This window comes from Mustela putorius, unplaced genomic scaffold (genome assembly GCF_011764305.1).
Source record: "Mustela putorius furo isolate JIRA1106 unplaced genomic scaffold, ASM1176430v1.1 tig00000788_pilon_pilon_pilon, whole genome shotgun sequence".
In the NCBI taxonomy this organism is placed as follows: domain Eukaryota; kingdom Metazoa; phylum Chordata; class Mammalia; order Carnivora; family Mustelidae; genus Mustela; species Mustela putorius.
The window spans coordinates 7,093,824-7,111,550 of NW_025421481.1; the positions used below are offsets into that span (position 1 = coordinate 7,093,824).

Consider the following 17,727-nt stretch of genomic DNA (forward strand, 5'->3'; position numbering starts at 1 on the left):
TATATAACTAAAAAATGGCTATGAAAGTTAGGGTACCTTCAGAAGGCTTTAATACACATAGCACTGATAGGATCAGGCTCAAATCTGTAAGCAACTTACACGTTAATGTCAAAATAGCTGACGAGAGTCTAAGAGCTCTATATATCATAGCCCTGAATTCTTTAAAGATTTTTTTAAAATATCAAATAGACCAAATCCTGTGTTGATGACCTACTTGAATTTTCCAAAAATTGTGGGAAGGTTGGGAACAAAAGCTCCCTTATATAAATATATAAAACATGTATACTTTAGGGGCGCCTGCTTCCTCCTCTCTCTCTCTGCCTGACTCTCCTCCTACTTGTGATATCTCTGTCAAATAAATAAATAAAATCTTAAAAAAAAACCAACAACAACATATATACTTTAAATAAAAGAAAATCAATCAAATACAGATTACTGGTAGATAATCCCTCCCACCTTAAGAATTTTCACATTTTATTATCAAGAAAACATCCAAGAATTTAATTTCTTACAACAGCCTGAGGTTTTCAAGAAATCTCTGCCTTTGGCACTCACCACACACCACTACTTGTAAACATACTTCATCTTCTCCAGATGGTAAATTCCTTGAGCAATAGTGCCCAAGTTTGGTTTATTATCAGAACTTTAAAACTTTTGGAAAAGTTAGCCCCTATTTTAAAAAGTTTTACCCCAGTCTGAGTCCTAACCTTGGGCCTGAGAATCTGTATTTTAACATGTATCTCAGGTGTTTTGGATGCAACATTTAAGAGGGTAGCAGAAAGAAGATGCACTGTCATATTCATATTGTATCCCAAGCATCTAAAAAAAAAAAAAAAAAAAAAAAAAAAAGACTGCCTGAAAGAAGAGTAGGTATCTGACAGATGTTTTGCTGAGTGAATCAAAGTGTCATCTAGTAAGGGAGAAATAAGTCACTTATTTTTAAAAATCCATTTCTCATTAAAAAATAACAAAAGGCTTGGGGCACCTGGGTGGCTCAGTGGGTTAAGTGTCTGACTCTTGATTTCAGCTCAGGTCATGATCTCATGGGTTTTGGGATAGAGCCCCGTATCAGCTCCAAGCTCAGTGGGCTGTCTGCTTCAGATTCTCTCCCTCTGCCCACCCCCACTCTCTCTCTCACATACACAAATAAAAATTAATAATATTAAAAAAAAGGAAATAACAAAGCCTTATCAAATCAAAGCAGAATCCAACAGTCTTCTATTTTCTTAAAACATAATGAAAGACTACAGCTGTACAAAATCTTCAGAGGGGAATAAACTAGCATAAGGTATGTCAAATAAAGAGGTAATTAACAAGCTACCTGATTTTTATCTTTAATTTTCAGGCAGAAAAGTTCCAGAAATGTAATGCTATTTTTGAAAAAAGATTTTATTTATTTATTTGACAGAGAGAGATCACAAATAGGCAGAGAGGCAGACAGCGAGAGAGGGGGAAGCAGGCTCCCCACTGAGCAGAGAGCCCAATGCAGGGCGGATCCCAGGACCCTGATCATGATCTGAGCCAAAGGCAGAGGGCCAACCCACTGAGCCACCCAGGCGCCCCTGTATTGCTATTTTTATGAAATATCAAATTTAATGGATTTACTAACTGGGAGACAGGTTAGTATCTTATGCATAATTATCAAGCCAGCAGTTTCAATCCGGAAGAAGGAGCCATTATTTGTACTGATTTCTGCATCCAGAGTTTTTGTTTCTTTGAGTAAATCACACAATCTTAGTTTCATTCAGTCAAAAATACCAGGTACCTACTACATGCCAGGAACTGTTCTCCAGTTTCTTCCCAACTACCAGATGATCTCTAATGTCTTTTTCAACTTTAAAAATCCAACAGTTCTTTGATAATATCACCTATGAGCTATTGTTTATTTCATTACTTTTTAAAACTTCAGGCTCCACGACCAATGCAGGGCTTAAACTCACTACCCCGAGATTAGTAAGAGTTGCATGCTCTACTGACTGAGCCAGCAGGCGTCTCCAGCTACTCTTATTTTTAAATTTCCACCATTAGTAGCCAAGATGAAGCACAACAATAATTATCATTATAAAACAGATTCTACTGAGCACTTACTATATACCAAGTTGTGTTCCGGATAGCTTCCTACATGTATTAACTTACACAGAATCCTAAAAATCCTATGAGATAGACACTAACATCCATCCCCGTTTTAGGAGAGGAAACTGAAGTTCAAAGAGGCACAGCTAACTCCAGCAATATAGAAACATTTGAACAAACTTTAGGCCTGTATCACTTTCACAAATTTACCTCATCCAATTCTGAAAAAAATATTATGGTAACATTGTATTGCTCGGGAGCTAAAAAAAAAAAACCACAAAAAAATTCAGAAATCACACGTAATAGGTATCAACCATTGAGCATTAGATACCTTAACAAATGCAACCTTTAATAAACCTCAATTAAGTAGCTACTAGTAGTTACTAGATTATTCTTATTTTCCAAATGAAAACTGAGCATTTGATAGATAATGTTAATTGTTCAAGGTCATCCGAATAGGAGGCAGACCTGGGATTTTAATCCCCACTCTAGAACACTCTAATTCAAAAGTCAACACTTAACACCTTACTGAAGACTATGGCAGTCAATTTATGATTTAAGTAACACTCTCCATCGCTAGCATACTTTTTACTGTTCTAGTCCATGTCTTTAAATATTTCCTGTTAAAAATTCATGATCCGCTAGATCAGACCATTCAAGAATGCTATGCTCCACTGGATTCCAAATAGCTATACCTGTGCTTTGTACCTTGGAACATAAGGCAGATTGTCAACTTTGTGATTGTTTATTTTTGTGTCAACAATCTAGGTAATTTCAACACCTAAAAACACTGGCATAATCAAGATGCATAAAATAAAAAGCTCAGAAACAAGAAAACTGAAAACCAAAACCAAAAATTTGAACATGCAAATATTTGTCATATCACACCAAATGAATCTAAAAGACCGTGGCTACGGCTAAATGGAAAATTTCTCCTTCAATCAAAAATACTCCTCATAAACCCATGTTTAAATAGAAGGTATATCCTCAGTCCTTGGCCAAGCCACAGTAATGTTTGGTTTGTTTTAAAATGCTAAAAATTGGGGTGCCTGGGTGGTGGCTCAGTGGGTTAAACCTCTGCCTTCGGCTTGGGTCATGATCTCAGGGTGCTGGGATTGAGTCCTGCATCGGGCTCTCTGCTTAGGGAGCCTGCTTCCTCCTCTCTCTCTGCCTGCCTCTCTGCCTGCTTATGATCTTTCTCTATCAAATAAATAAATAAAATCTTGAAAAAAAAAATAAATAAAATGCTCAAAAGTTACCACTTAAAAATTCAATTTAAAGTCACTTTTAGGGCGCCTGGGTGGCTCAGTGGGTTAAAGCCTCTGCCTTCGGCTCAGGTCATGGTCCCAGAGTCCTGGGATCGAGCCCCGCATCAGGCTCTCTGCTCAGCAGGGAGCCTGCTTCCTCCTCTCTCTCTCTCTCTGCCTGCCTCTCTGCCTACTTGTAATCTCTGCCTGTCAAATAAATAAATAAAATCTTTAAAAAATAAAAAATAAAGTCACTTTTACTTAATGTGCTTTAAAACAGAAAGTGATACTACCGCCCAACTACCACTACTTTCTCAAGTTGTGCACACCACTGAACCTGGTATTTGAGTTTTAAAAACTCAAGGCAGAAAAAAAACAAAAACAAAACAACAACAACAAAAAACTCAAGGCAGATAAGACTTGAATATATAGCTGGGAGATAGTTTTTTATATGGATTAAAACATTAAATGAGATATAAACGGCATAACATGTCACTGGAGATTGTAGATTCTCTTAAAATATTAATTCCTTTCACCCAGAACTTATTTGAGTGGTGCTGACCAACTCTGATACCATGGGAAATTTGAGATGAAATGTGTAACAAACACAATCAATTAGAATACAAAAAAAAAATCCAACAAATTATATAATTATGGTAGTGGGTAGGGTCTGCAGAAATCAATCTCCAGTAGTTATGAACACTTGGTAGGAATTAAAAAATGCTGGATAACTGAACTCAAATTTTTACACCTCCAAAACACAGAGCAGATTGTGACATACTTTTTCTTTTTTTTAAACTGAAGTATACTTAACATACAATGTTATATTAGTTGGGACACACTCTTTAAAAGTTTTTGAAGGAAAAGCATCAAAACCAAGGTGGAGGTTTCCGCTGAAAACGAATCAAATTAAGAACAAACAATCCTATTATAAACACAACCAAGTACTTCCAGGGTTCAAGAATAATACATTTACACAGAATAATACATTTACAAGAATAATACATTTACACAGAATATAATATAGGGTTCTATGGAAGAACATTTTTTTTTTTAGTGTGCTGATTTAAATGGAAATATTTCATTTCCACCAAAATCTTTACTAAAATCATTTGAATATTTTTTTCCATGGGACCTGGGAAAAAGCAGATAATCAATATGCTTTGTCTTTAAGAATCTCTTAAATTTCTCTTTATTATGGAGAAGTAAACCGGCTTTCTTCAAATCCACTAAGACATTCCAAGCAATAAGGTGCAGTTGGTCTTTCATTCAACGAATAAATATTTGACACTCCCAGTTGCCAGGCATTGAATTAAGACATTAAGATTTTCAATTTCTCTTAAGCTCCGATTAAGACTTTCAGTTAAGTCTACATTACATCTTTCTTTCATTTCCACCTGGTAGTCCAGAAAAACACATCACACAGATTCCTTAAAAACTAAACAACACAACTTTCAAGAACGCAGTACTTCTGAGTTATCAAACTCAACAACTATGAACTACATTCAAAGCCTTACAAAGCAACGTGATTGATTACATCCAATCACCAATTTGAACTACAGTCTGTCATGATTTGAAATCTGAGAAGTACGCAGTTCACGCCAACAAAACAGCATATAAAAACCCACAGAACAAAATCCAAATTATTCTCAAACAGATTATGCATTTGGTAAAACCTATCTGAGACTTAATCAGGATTAGAAAATCCAAATTGCAATCACTGATACATCAGAATGTCAAGAAATGAGCAACTCCGGCTTCCGAAATCTTTCCTTTTCTTATGCAAAATTTACCAAAAAGTTAAAAAAAAAAAAAAAAAGAAAAGAGAAGCAAAAACCCAAGCCCTCTAGAATTTCCAGATATTCTAGGCGCCTAAGATAACCGCTTAACGGTGTTATTTTTAAGTGCTCATTTTAATTTAGAACAACACTGCCCCGCCAAAACACAGCCTGTTGCTGGAACACTTAACGAGAAAAACATAAACGGTTCAAAAAGCCCTCCATATGCAAAACCATAAAAAGGCGGGAATTTCTTTATTTCAAATTTTGGTTAGAAATTAGCACGTCACAAATTGCCCTCCAGGGAGCGCTCTGAGACTCGGTTACTAGTCATTTCAGTTAATAAAGCGGGAAAACGCTCGAACGTGACCTACTGCAGTTTCAGGCTGACCCTCCCCAAAGGGCTTTCGAATCGGGCACGGAAGTCCCCGCCGAAATAGCCACTCCCGACGGGCGAGGGACACCGGGCTACCCGCGCGCCACAGAACAGCAAACGCCGACTTCACACCTTCCACACAACACAACCGCTAGTCCCGCGGCCCCAACTTCGCGACGCTTCCCTCCAGCGGCCTCCCCTTCCAGAGCTGCAAGCTGAATCCTGCGTCCGCAGACCCACAGGCCGGCCTCTCGGTCCCGCGCGGGGACAGCCCCGCCGCCGAGGAGGCAAGAGGGGGCGCCAAGGAGGAAGGGCTGCGAGCGCGCGCGGGGAGGCGGGGGTAGGGGCGACAACCGCCAACCGCCCGCCTTTGTGGTCCCCGGCTGAGCGTCCTTACCCTGCCGACGGCGGCCCGGCTGCGGCCTGAGACGGCGGCCCCGGAGCCGAGGACCGGGGTGGGCTCGCGCTCCTCGTCGCTGGAGAAGTCCGGGGGCCCCTTGCTGTTGGCGCCGGCGGCGAGCGGCGGCCGGTTGCGCGCCGTGAGGTGCTGCAGATAGAGCTGCACGTAAACGTCTTTGCGCTGCTCCCCGACCGGGAGCGTCACATTGTTGGCGACCAACTCACTCTTCAACTTCTCTTTCGTCAGGACCGAGGGGTCTTCCAGGAACTCCGGCATCTCCGCGGCGAATCCCCTTCCCCGCAGACCTCACACCCGCAGCTCACGCCGGCGCGCTCGCTCTTTGCCCGGGGAGTGGGGGGGGGGGGGGACCGCGCTGCTGCCTCCGAGCCCTACGACTCTTGCCCGGGAGGAGCGCCGCGGAGCAAAGCAAAAACTCGCACACACAAAGCAAAGCAAAAGCCGGACACAAAAGCCCCCCCCGAGCACAAGTGCGGACCAAGTGCGGCCAAGATAGGAGCCTCCACCAACCCCAGCCCACACACTACACAAGCAAGGAGAGATCAGCCTGTTTCACCCACGCCCCAAGAACGCGCGCCGCCATTGGCCCGCGGTGGGAGGAAGCCGGGCGGTGATTGGTAGGACCCCTCGCGCGGGTTCCATTAGCCGCTGCACGGTGCGAGAGGTTGTAGAAACGCAGTTTAAAAGCCGCTGGGGCGGGAGCCCCGGCGCCTGGTCCGTTTCTATTTCCCTTTTCTCCACCCTTCCTTTAAGACGCCGATAAGGGACAAGTCGTACTAATGTGTGTGAGGTTTCTCCCCTCCCCCCCCGCCCTGCTTGAGAAGGATCTTTTCTCTCTGGGGTCGATCGCCTTCCAATGGGCCGACTTTCACGCCAGCTGCGAGGACCCTGGACTGGGCCTTTCCCAATCGTAGGACACTGATTTACCGAAGAATGACCGCAGCCTTTCCTTCCCCAAACGCTCGCCCCGAAGGGAAACAAAAGGAGCTAGGTGTGCTCATCGGCACTCCGCTTCCTTGATTTGGTTTACCTGGGGGGAGGAAAGGGGAGGGCAAGCAGTAAAACCCCTCTCTGCTTGCAGGTGCTTCTTTTGTTGCTGAAATTCGGGAAAAGCCAGACCTCAACGACTGGGCACTTTAAAATGTTCCTGTATCTGTGACAAAATTGTATCGTCACATATTTCATTCGTTTCTTCCCCTACAGGTCGGGACGTTTCCAAATTTCATTTTGAACACTGGGGCACAGCTCACTGCATTTTTGTTGAGAGCATCTCTGGGTTAGATTCTTAGACCCATAAGTATCTTACCATAACTTCATCAAACCTGTTAAATATTAAAACAGGATGAAGCAAAACAGTTAGGAATGCCTTAATGGGCAACATAAGATAACTGAGATGGTGCATACCTAGATTTCAATCATAGCAGAGCCTGGTGACCTATAATCAGGCCGGGAACCCTAATCAAGCCCTTATTACTGATCCAAATTGAAAAGTATCAGGAATTTCGTAAGATTAAAATGTCTTCCTGAAAACAAATACCAGTGATGACAAATATTTGTGTTTCTTACGAAGGTACATGTTCCAAGATGCTTTCCTCCAAGAAAGAAAAGAAACTGACCTTGCATTTAGGGTACTTTAATCATTTCCCTCAAATTCTGACCTCCAAGCTGTTTTATAAGCTGCTTAATTTAAAAAAAAAAATGTTTATCTGATTTCTGCATTGTTGTTTGAGGAAATTTTTTAGAAGGCCCTTCATTAAAAATGTTCTCTATGAGTTAAGTCATTATATTTTGTTCAAATTGAGGAGATGGTGTTTAATGATGGATCTTTTCCTAGGGGCAATTTTTTATTTAAATTATTTTCTAGAACTCTCAGTATTCCATTTATTTCAGCAATCGTAATTAGCTAGTAATGCAAATTAAAAATTGTATTTTAAGTAGCAAATTTTGGGGTACATTTTTAGGGTGCCTTGTGAAAGTTACCTCATTTTTCTCCCCACAGCTTCCCTGGGCACATAGGCAATTGCTTTTATCTTCATAGGGTGACTGAGCTGAGAGGCAAAGGACCATGATTTTGCACCACAAACGTAATTAATGCACGTGGGATAGTCCTAGTCTGCATAATCTTGGCAAGACCACAGTTGATGGGTGTAGTCTACCCTATTTGGATTAGCAAATCCTGCTAAATTGTTAACTTGCAGTTGAAGAATTTGGCTCCAGCCTGATTATACTAACAGTTTTTAAGAGGTAGGTTTTGCTGCTGTATCTGAAAAGGGTCAGAGTTACCGGGGCTATATATGATCTGACCACTTTGGGTGCATAGAAGGGTCTCCTGACTCTGACAGCTGCCCTATGGTCTGAGGATATTGAGGAGCTTGGTCCTTGAAATGGATCCTTAGGAGGGAGGCATCACTGATACCTGAGGATAATATTGAAGCTAAATTTGATGTCAGTAGAATACAGTAATGAAGTCACAGAATTACCCAAGGATAGTGCAGTGACTTTTTTCATAGGGTCCTTGCACCAGATATTTTTCCATTTTCCAGGCTGTTTAATCCTTGGAGATAATACTTCATCCTACTTTTTAACCACAAGCTAAAAGAAATCAGTCACCTGTTGAGTTTGCGAGGTGTTTGTTTTTGCAAGTTGTTTTAAATAGATGTTGTATGGGGCACTTGGGTGGCTCAGTTTGTTATGCATCCAACTTCTGATAGCTCAGGCCATGATCTCAGGGTTGTGAGATGGAGCCCCATGTGGGGGGGTCTGAGCTCAGCATGGAGTCTGCTTGTCCCTCTCCCTCTACTTCTCCCCACCCCCCCCTTTCTCTCTCTCAAATAAATAAAATCTTTAAAATAAATAGACAAGTACTATGCCTTACAGGCCAACCAACAGTAAAGATAATATAATTCACAAAGAACTGCATTCTAGATGCTTGAAACGAATATTCCTTGAGCAAAAACATTTCATTCCCTTTCATTAATTACCTCTCTTTTTCTTATCCTTAGACACTTATCAACGGAAGGTTTCTTGCAGATTCTATGCTTCCCAGGAGACATGGATGATGTCATAAGCTATCAGACAGATCGCCTTTTCTACATCATCCACTAAGTCATGACTTAACAAATTCAGACCTGCAATTGTCCTAGATGCACCCAGCTATATCCCTAGCACTATTAATTTTTAGGGATGAAGGTAATTTTTGCTTTTAACTCTGCTGTAGAGCTCTTAAGTAGGAGTTATTTTTTCCCCATACTCCGTGTACCTTAAGGCCAAGAGGTTGGGCTACAGAATTTAGGTGGCTTCTTTGTTCCTGATTACTACTACAAAACTATTTCTCTTCTTTCTTTATTCAGAAACGTTTGAAGTTTGTATCATCTTGCTAAATCACCTTTAACATCTTTATCATGTATCAACCTTTTGACCACTCTCCCTCAGATTTTATAGGCTGTTTTTCCTTGCTCTAGCTTTTCTTGCCATCCCTATCTCTGTGAATTTAACATTCTTTTTTTTTTTTTTTTAAAGCTTTTATTTCTTTATTTGACAGACAGAGATGACAAGTAGGCAGAGAGGCAGGCAGAGAGGTGAGGAAGCAGGCTCTTCATGGAGCAGAAAGCCCAAGGCGGGGCTTGATACCAGAACTCTGGGATCATGACCTGAGCCAAAGCCAGAGGCTTAACCCACTGAGCCACCCAGGCGCTCCTGAATTTAACATTCTTATAGATAGCCAACGGGACACCGGCAGAGAGAGACACAGTGAGGGAGAGGGAATACAAGCAGGGGGAGTGGGAGAAGGAGAAGCAGGCTTCCACCAAGCAAGGAGCCCCATGTGGGGCTCAATGCGGGGCTCCATCCCAGGACCCTGGGATCATGACCTGAACTGAAGGCAGACGCTTAACCAACTGAGCCACCCAGGTACCCCTTAAAGTTTGTTTAAATAATCTCTACACCTAGCATGAAGCTCAAACTCATGACCTGTGAGATCAAAAGTCACGTGTTCTTCCAACTGAGCTAGCTGGGCACCCTCAGCACTTGGCCTTGTAGAATTTTAATCTCTTCATCTCCAGCAACTTGTTCCTCTATTCCGTATCATCCATCCACTGCAAGTGGTAACTTTGAACCTTGCAATCAGTAACTGTTTTGCCTTCTAAATCTCAATTTCAAGCATCATAGTTGTCAATCACTAGCCTTTTACCTCAACTCATTATACTGTCACTGACCTATTACCACCTCCATTCTATTAAGCCCAACACTTAAAAAAAAACTATTACTATGCTTCTGACATCATAAACACTTCCAACTTACCCAGCTTAGTTTCCTCGATTAATCCTTGTAATTGCTCTTTTGCAGACATTTTCAACTCTCTTACCCCAATGTCTCTATCTTTCTTACTTGGAGGAACCTCAAGGTAGACTCTTACTTAGTCATGTTTGGATTGAACCCTACTGAAACAAACTTTTCCATTTCGTTGCTGCATCCAAGTAGCAAAGACTGCTATAGAAAAATCATACGACAGGCATGACTGGTTTTAATTCATGACCTCAGACCTCATGGGAGCACTTTATATTGTTTGACAAAAGTATTCATTCTCTGGATTAACCATTCATACCTTGGCTTCTCTACTCAAATCTTTTACATCCTTTTCTCCCCACCTATGCCCATTTTTAGCTTGTGAACTTGCATCATACTTGAGAAACTGGAGACCATCTGCAGAGAATGCCTCAACTTCAGAAGATCATTTCTGTGATCACTTGCTCTTGCATCTTTCTTGTTTCAATGGAAGAGAACTCCTATCAGAAAGAACTCCACCCCTTGTACTCTGGATCTCATCCTTCTCTCCTGCTCAAGGACTTGATTCTTCAATCAATGCTTGTGAAGTTTCTTAGATCTTTTTTTTTTTTTTTTAAAGTTTTAAGTATGTTCCATGCCCAACATAGCACTTGAACTCATTCATGACCCCGAGATCAAGGGTGACATGCTCTACTGCCCGTGAAATTTCTTAATTGAAAAAAAAAAAGACTTAATATTTTATTTTGCTATATTCATACAAATAAAATTTTTAAAAAATTACCTTTTATGTTGAAACAGATATTAGGGTTTTTTTTTTAAACAATTTAAAATGTTGCAGTATTGATACCTAAAACCTTGGGAGACAGTGGAAAGATAATCTTATGTGAAGCCACAGCTTAAAAAAATAAATCAGTGCAATGACTTTGTCAGAAAACTGTTCTGAAACTTTTTTCCCCCCATAAATCACTTGGATAACTGCCTTCATTTTCCTTTTTGAAGTTTTAAGTGTTATTAACGCACCGCTGACTTTTTTTGTTTTTCATTATTCCATTTTGCATAGAGCTTGGTTGTGAATTTAAAGGTGTCACCTCAAACAAAAGCAGATGACCAAATACTACATGGTCATAAAAGTCATGTTTTTGACTTTTTTTTTTAAGAATATGAAAGTGTTTTCACAATACAGCATTAAGTAAAAAATAAGAAAACAAAAAGAGAGCCATATTGAAGTAAGATCTCAGTTCTGTAAAAAACTGTGTATGGATATATATATATATATATATATATATATTTTTTTTTTTTAATATATACAAAGAAAAAAGACTAGATATAGACCAAAGTGTTTGTAGTAATTTTGTTTAGGTGGTGGAGAACAAGTAATTTTTGTTTTCTTTCTTATTTTTTCTGTATTTATCAAAATTTCTATGATGAACACATGCTTTTATAAACCTAACTACTTTTCTTTTGGAATTAGTGTGAGAAATTAGGAAATCAGTTGACCAATCAGAATTCAGTCTTTTGGTTTTATATTTCCAAAGCCTCCATTTTATCATCTCATCAATCTTCGGTAACTGATTAAAAATAATTTCAAAAGAGAAAGCTAGTTTATTAAACAGGTGAAATAAATACTCAGAGCATTCTGTACTAGTGGATAAATCCACCTGGAAGAATAAATACCTGGAAAGTTTTTAGAGGAAAAGAACAAAATCACAGATCTATTAAGTGGGAATTCAAATATGGATCTATATTTCAGAGCCTCTTTCCTGACATCATTCCTATATATTGGTTGTAGAAGTTAAAATGAAGTGTTGGGTTTCAAGTTGTTTCAGAGTTATAGCAAGTCAGCAAATGGGCTATTCTAGGAAAGTACAGATGTCCAAACTTGGAAAGAAGCTGGAACCTGTGAAGTAACAGTTTTAAAGCTACAGCAGTGTAAATGATGACATATATATATATACACACTGCCTTACAACGTTTTTATGTATATCTCATTTGATTCTTTTTTTTAAAGTTTTTTTTTTTTTTTAGTATAGTTGACACAATGTTAACATTACTTTCAGGTGTACAACATAGTGACTTGACTTCTTTTATGCTCAATGAAAGTGTAGCTAACATCTGTCATCATACAATGCTGTTATAATATCATTAACAATATTCCCTATGCTGTGCCTTATTTGCTTCTCTTAACAACCCTGACAGGTAAGTGGGACCTTCAGTCTGGCCTTGCTCTATAGGCCAGTGGTTCTCAAACTTTAGCTGTCATTGGAATCACTTGGAAGGCTGGTTAAAACTCTGATTGTTAGGCCCCATTCCCATACTTTTCTGAGTCTGTAGGTATGGTATGGGGCCTGAACATTTGCATTTCTAACTTGTTCACAGGGGGTACTGGTCTGGAAACAACAGATTTAGGCCTTTTTTTTTTTTTTTTTTTTTTTTTTACATTCTTTGTAAAGCCAGAACTGGTCTTGTCATAGTCTTGAATATTTACATTAGTTTTCAAATAAAATCCAAATTAGTTAGAAGGTCCTGACTGATCTGATTCCTGTTTTACCTTAAGAGATTTCTCTCTCTTTTCCTCTCTAGCCATGCTGGAGTACTAGAAGTTCTCCAAATATGCTGTATTAGTTTGCTAGGGCTGCTACCACAAAATGATTAATAAGGTAACATTACCTGCTCTACCTCACAAGAGTATGATTTTGTACGAATGGATAACATGTTTGGTCCAAACTAAGATCAAGTGAGTATTTTTATAGTTATATGCTATACATGTAAAGGTTGCCAGGGGAGAAGGCATATAACTTCTGTTATGGGCAGAATTGTGACCCTTCACAATTCATATGTTGAAGCCCTAACCCCCAATATTTCAAAATGTGACTTTATTTGGAGAAAAGGGCTTTTGAGAGGTAATTAAGGTAAAATGAGGCCAGTAGAGTGGGCCTAATCCAAACTGACTGGTTTCCTTGTAAAAGGAAACTTGGACATCAGCAGGGATGTGCAGATGTGCACATCCGGAGGAATGACCATGTTAGGATACAGTGAGAAGGTGGCCACCTATAAGCCAAGGACAGGTGTCAGAAGAAACCAACCCTGCTGTCACTTGGATCTTGAACTTCTTGGCTCCAGAACTATGAGAAAATAAATTTCTTGTTTAAGCCTCCCAGTCTGTGGTCTTTTATTATGGCACCTCTAGCAAACTAATATGAACTACTTTTGTAATTGAATAAACCACACCCCAGGTATATTAAGTGACAGTGCTTGACTCATGGAAGACATTCATATATATCTACTGCCTTAAATTAACACAGCAAACTTTTATTTTTGAAGAGCCTCCTTTATGAGGCCTTCTTGAGCTACCCAAGGCAGAGTTAATGTCCCTGTTTTAGAATCTACATACCATTCGGTTCATGTTACTTTCATGGCACTTAGCCCAACATATTACAGTATTTGGTTACTTAGTGTATCCCTCAGCGATGAGCACAGTATCAGGCTCATCATAGTTGGTGGTTCATATCTGTTGGAATGGTCTAATCTTAATCCATCCAAATAGAAGAAAGAAGAACAAACTACACAAAGTGAAAATATGATGTCCAGCTATACTGCTGTATGAGGTAAAATCATAAGAAATTAGTACTTGATATTTTCAAAACACTGAGCAGAAACACTCAGGGACTTTTATGGAACATGGCCAATAAAGATCTAAAAATATTTCTCATAATCTTGCTATTCATTTTTTGTACAACAAATGTTTGATACATGCTTGTCAGGAAATATTCAGTACTAAGAGTTCTGGAGCTCACAAATGTTGACTAAACTTTGCTCCCTATTAAAGACATTAATTGAAAGTGATATCTGACTTGTCCCCACTCATATGAATTGGTGAAAATACAAAGGGGCATTGATAACATCACTTAGGCCCAAAGGCTTCTAGCACGTTCTTTCAACAATTTCCCCACCTTTATTATAAAACATTTAGTAAAGACAAGGATATGTAGTAAGTTACCTTGTTTGGCAACTTGGGTGACCCTTGGCAGATCCCTATTCCTCTGTGTGTCAGAGGAATAGGGACTGTAAAAGTGGGATACTAATCACACATTGTAAGATTGCTTATTGGCACACAGGCTAAGATGTGTAAACTGCAGCAATATTCAAAGTTAGAAATTTTACTCTATTGTCCTTGCTTTCAAAAGGGTCTAACACCATTTTTGAGAAAACAGCTTGCACAGTTCTTCTGAAGGAGGGTTGGACTGATATGCCCACTAGTGCACAGTAGTAATAGTCCACATTTCTATGTATTATGAACATTAAATGACAAAAAACTCAATTTACAAATCCCAACAGTACAAAACGATCAGCGTCAAGAATGCGATATAAAGTCAGCCTTATCTTTTCGCACTCTAAGGATTACTAGGATTACATTTGAAGAAGTAAGATTTAATCTTAAAATTAAAGCATTTTCGAAAAATGGCGGGAATACTCCTGGAAGTCAAGAAGCCACTGTTGTTGTTGCTGCTTTTTTAAAAAGCTTATAAAAGCCCATGACCCCGACGTGATTCGAACACGCAGCCTTCTGATCTGGAGTCAGACGCGCTACCGTTGCGCCACGAGGTCCTGCTGGGCTGTGGCTCGCGCAGTTTCTTAGGACTCAAGTAACATGGCGTTTCTTCGGCCATGCATCTCTTTCCAATTCTTTCCTTGCCCCTCCACCCGGTACACGTTGAAGCTGGAGACTGATCACTTTAGCGCCCAAATTTTACTGATCGCCAGCCTTCCACTTAACTTGAGACGGGACCAGCGAAGGCGGGAGAACTGAGTTCCCCTTTCAGTCGGGTCCCCAGGGTCAAGGGAAACTGCTCCTTCCTCTTCCACATCAATTTCCGTTCTTAGCCGCCCCTTTAGGGGCGGAAACTCCGCCTTCGCTCTCCCCTCCCCCCCTTCGGGTTCGGCGCCAAGTTCTTGACCTCAAGTTGGAATTTGGCGGGCGTCGCTGCGCAGGCGCACGTCTGTGCCAGCTCGCCTCGAGTAGCTAGCCGCGGAGGAGCGTTTGGTTCCCTTTCTCTTCCACCAACAATACGGAGCTTTCAATGTCAGGGAAGGCTTTTATTTCAAGGCGAGCATTAAGCTTAAGAGGCACTCGTGGTAAAAGACACATCCGCACATTGTGTTTGTCAGTAGGTTTGATGCCACGGAGTTGAATTCTAAGGAAAAGAGCAATTGGATGAGTAAAAGGCAACCATCTCCCCGTCGGGGAATTGAACCCCGGTCTCCCGCGTGACAGGCGGGGATACTAACCACTATACTAACGAGGAGCCGCTTGCAAGGTTTTCCAAACAGCCCTTCAAACGTAGGAACGAGTCCCTCCCCGGCTCGTTTTCTTTCCGCTTACCTCCCCGAAGTGTGGAAAATGCGAGCCCTAGGTCCGCTCTTCCTCTCACTATCCCCTCTGGGCACTTCGACTTGTCGTTGGTGGAAAGGGTAAATTATTTAGAATAAGTGAAACAAAATGCGCTTCCAGTTTAAGTAGTGCTGAATTAATGAAAATTGTTTTCCGGAGCTCTATGCTTTCCAGATGATTTAGGTTTCTGGAGGGAGGTTTTTAATTTAATAGTGACCAAGGGGATGTGACTTGAAGCAGAACTTTACCTTCACAAGTTCTTATTTTCATTCTGAAGTCGAAGTTCAAGGGTATCATATGGTTGCCAGATGTCCAGGGCAGTCAGGGTTGTCCCACAATGCAGTGCCTCTTCAAACAATTCTTAAGCTTTTATGACAAAGGGGCTCATGCATTGGACCAGCTGTGGCCAAATGCAATACTGTTGGCTGATTTTTTTCTCCCTGTATTTCGGTCTTTTTCCTGAGGCGTCTACAGTTTGCTTGAAAATGATAAACACATAAGTGGCAAAATAATAATACACTTAAATAACTCAATAATGATGAAGTTCCAGAACCTAAGTCAGGTTCGGTGGGGTGAGGTTCGGAGCTGAGGACTAAAGAAAGAATTCTTAAGACATCTTTGGTGCAAAATGGTGGTTTATTAAAGCAGGGGGACAGGACCCGTGGGCAGGAAGAGCTGCTGCCCCGGGTTGTGAGGAGTGGCTGGTTATATACACAGGAGTTGGGTAGGTGAGGACAAAGGGTTGTTCAGAAGGGCTATTGGGATAAAGAAGACTGTCAGGATATGGAAGGCCTGGTTACTATCAAGCCAAGGCCACTTTCCCTCTAATGAGGCACTAACATAAAGACAATTGGGAGTCTCCTGGTGGAATGTTACATTCCTGCTATCAAACGTCCTTGTTAGTGAGATTTAGGTCTTAAAAGAAATTTAACTTTATTTACTTTTCCTTCTACCTCCATCTCCTTCGGTTTTTTTATGGAGGGGAGGGTGACGTTAGGGCTTGAGGAACTGAGTTATGTATCTTTGGAAATTGGGCTATTGATAAGGCAACTTCTTTGTTGTAAATCTCAAGGACATTTGTAAACCAAGAGGGACTCCTGCCTTGCAGGACTGTGATCTCTGCAAGATAACCATTTGCTCTTCTTTTAGGGCAGTCAGGGGTGCCTGTGAAATGTCACACATATTACCAAGGGGAGTGGGTGGAGAGGGGGTGCAAGGTGCCAGCCCCTGCTCTGTTCTCAGCCAGCCTCCTGCTCCCTCATCAATAAGGATGTGCCATTAATTAAACAGAGGGTTAAGGAGGTGTGCTAATAGAATAATTTGTACCATTGTTAGCTTCTTCATAAACAGGATCAAACTTGTTCCAAGGACGACCCCCCACATAAACCTTTGGCATTAACTCTAAATAAGCAAATTTGTAGAATCATAAACTGACATGATTGAAAGTTTTCGTTGTAGAACTTGAATTTATGGAATCCATTCCTTGTAGTGTAATGAATTAACCCAATTTGGGGGGATCATCGGTTACATGGTGTTTTCCATCTGATGAAAGGGATTACTTAATGCAGACTTTAAAGAACGGCCATTTTTGAGGCCTGTTTTGACATATATTTTCACTCTTAAATGCACCAAAATCCTCAGTAAAACTCCATGTCCTGTGGCCTCCTTCTACTTCTAATTCTCTAGTGACTCTTATGAAGTCTAAAAGGCACTGTGATGACTATGATGATTTCTTTTTCCTTGTAAGAGTTAAAGAATTTGTCCCAGGTGTCTCTTTTGGCAAAATTCCAACAGCAGTTGGAACCCAAATTAATTTAACACAGCTTGTCTTTACCCTCCCCCACTCCCACTGGGGAAGCTTGATCTCGTCCCTCAGAAGAGACATCGTCCTCTTCACCTAAGCTGTGGGAAAGCTATTGCCAGTGTTCATACATGTGTTTCTATGTGGGTTTTTTTTCCTCCCTAGGGAAATGAAGAAGCAGCCTGAGTCAGCAGAGATCATGGAGCAGGAAACACCACCTGCTGCCCATTTTCCTAAAATGGAAAGGAAGAGAGGATAATTAACCTAAAGAGGGTGAGGGAGCTCAGAGATTCCTCACTGTCAGCACCGGGTGAAAGTAAAGGTTAAAATCTGACTGGCAGTAGAGAGGGCACGGAACTCT

The 17,727-nt window shown here is 40.7% G+C and overlaps 1 protein-coding gene, 1 long non-coding RNA gene and 2 other non-coding genes across 8 annotated transcripts in view; 1 reads left to right on the forward strand and 3 right to left on the reverse strand.

Annotated features, from left to right (window-relative positions):
• TMPO (thymopoietin) overlaps positions 1-6,436 on the reverse strand; it is a 29,534-nt gene extending 23,098 nt beyond the window's left edge. For 3 of the 5 annotated variants that reach the window (XM_004742926.3, XM_004742924.3, XM_004742923.3), the window contains exon 1: positions 5,872-6,426. In XM_004742926.3, coding sequence (XP_004742983.1) covers positions 5,872-6,150 — 279 coding nt within the window. In that variant the 5' untranslated portion in view covers positions 6,151-6,426. Of the gene's footprint in view, positions 1-5,871 lie in introns of all 5 variants that reach the window. The other 2 variants (XM_004742925.3, XM_004742922.3) reach the window with 2 other exon arrangements.
• A 200-nt stretch (positions 6,437-6,636) lies between these two features.
• On the forward strand, positions 6,637-10,950 carry LOC101689852. Its single transcript, XR_006608038.1, has 3 exons — positions 6,637-8,136; positions 8,895-9,081; positions 10,555-10,950. It is a non-coding gene; the product is annotated as an uncharacterized LOC101689852 (long non-coding RNA).
• A 3,759-nt stretch (positions 10,951-14,709) lies between these two features.
• On the reverse strand, positions 14,710-14,781 carry TRNAW-CCA. Its single transcript has one exon. It is a non-coding gene; the product is annotated as a tRNA-Trp (tRNA).
• A 626-nt stretch (positions 14,782-15,407) lies between these two features.
• TRNAD-GUC lies at positions 15,408-15,479 on the reverse strand. Its single transcript has one exon. It is a non-coding gene; the product is annotated as a tRNA-Asp (tRNA).
• Positions 15,480-17,727: the final 2,248 nt, after the last annotated feature.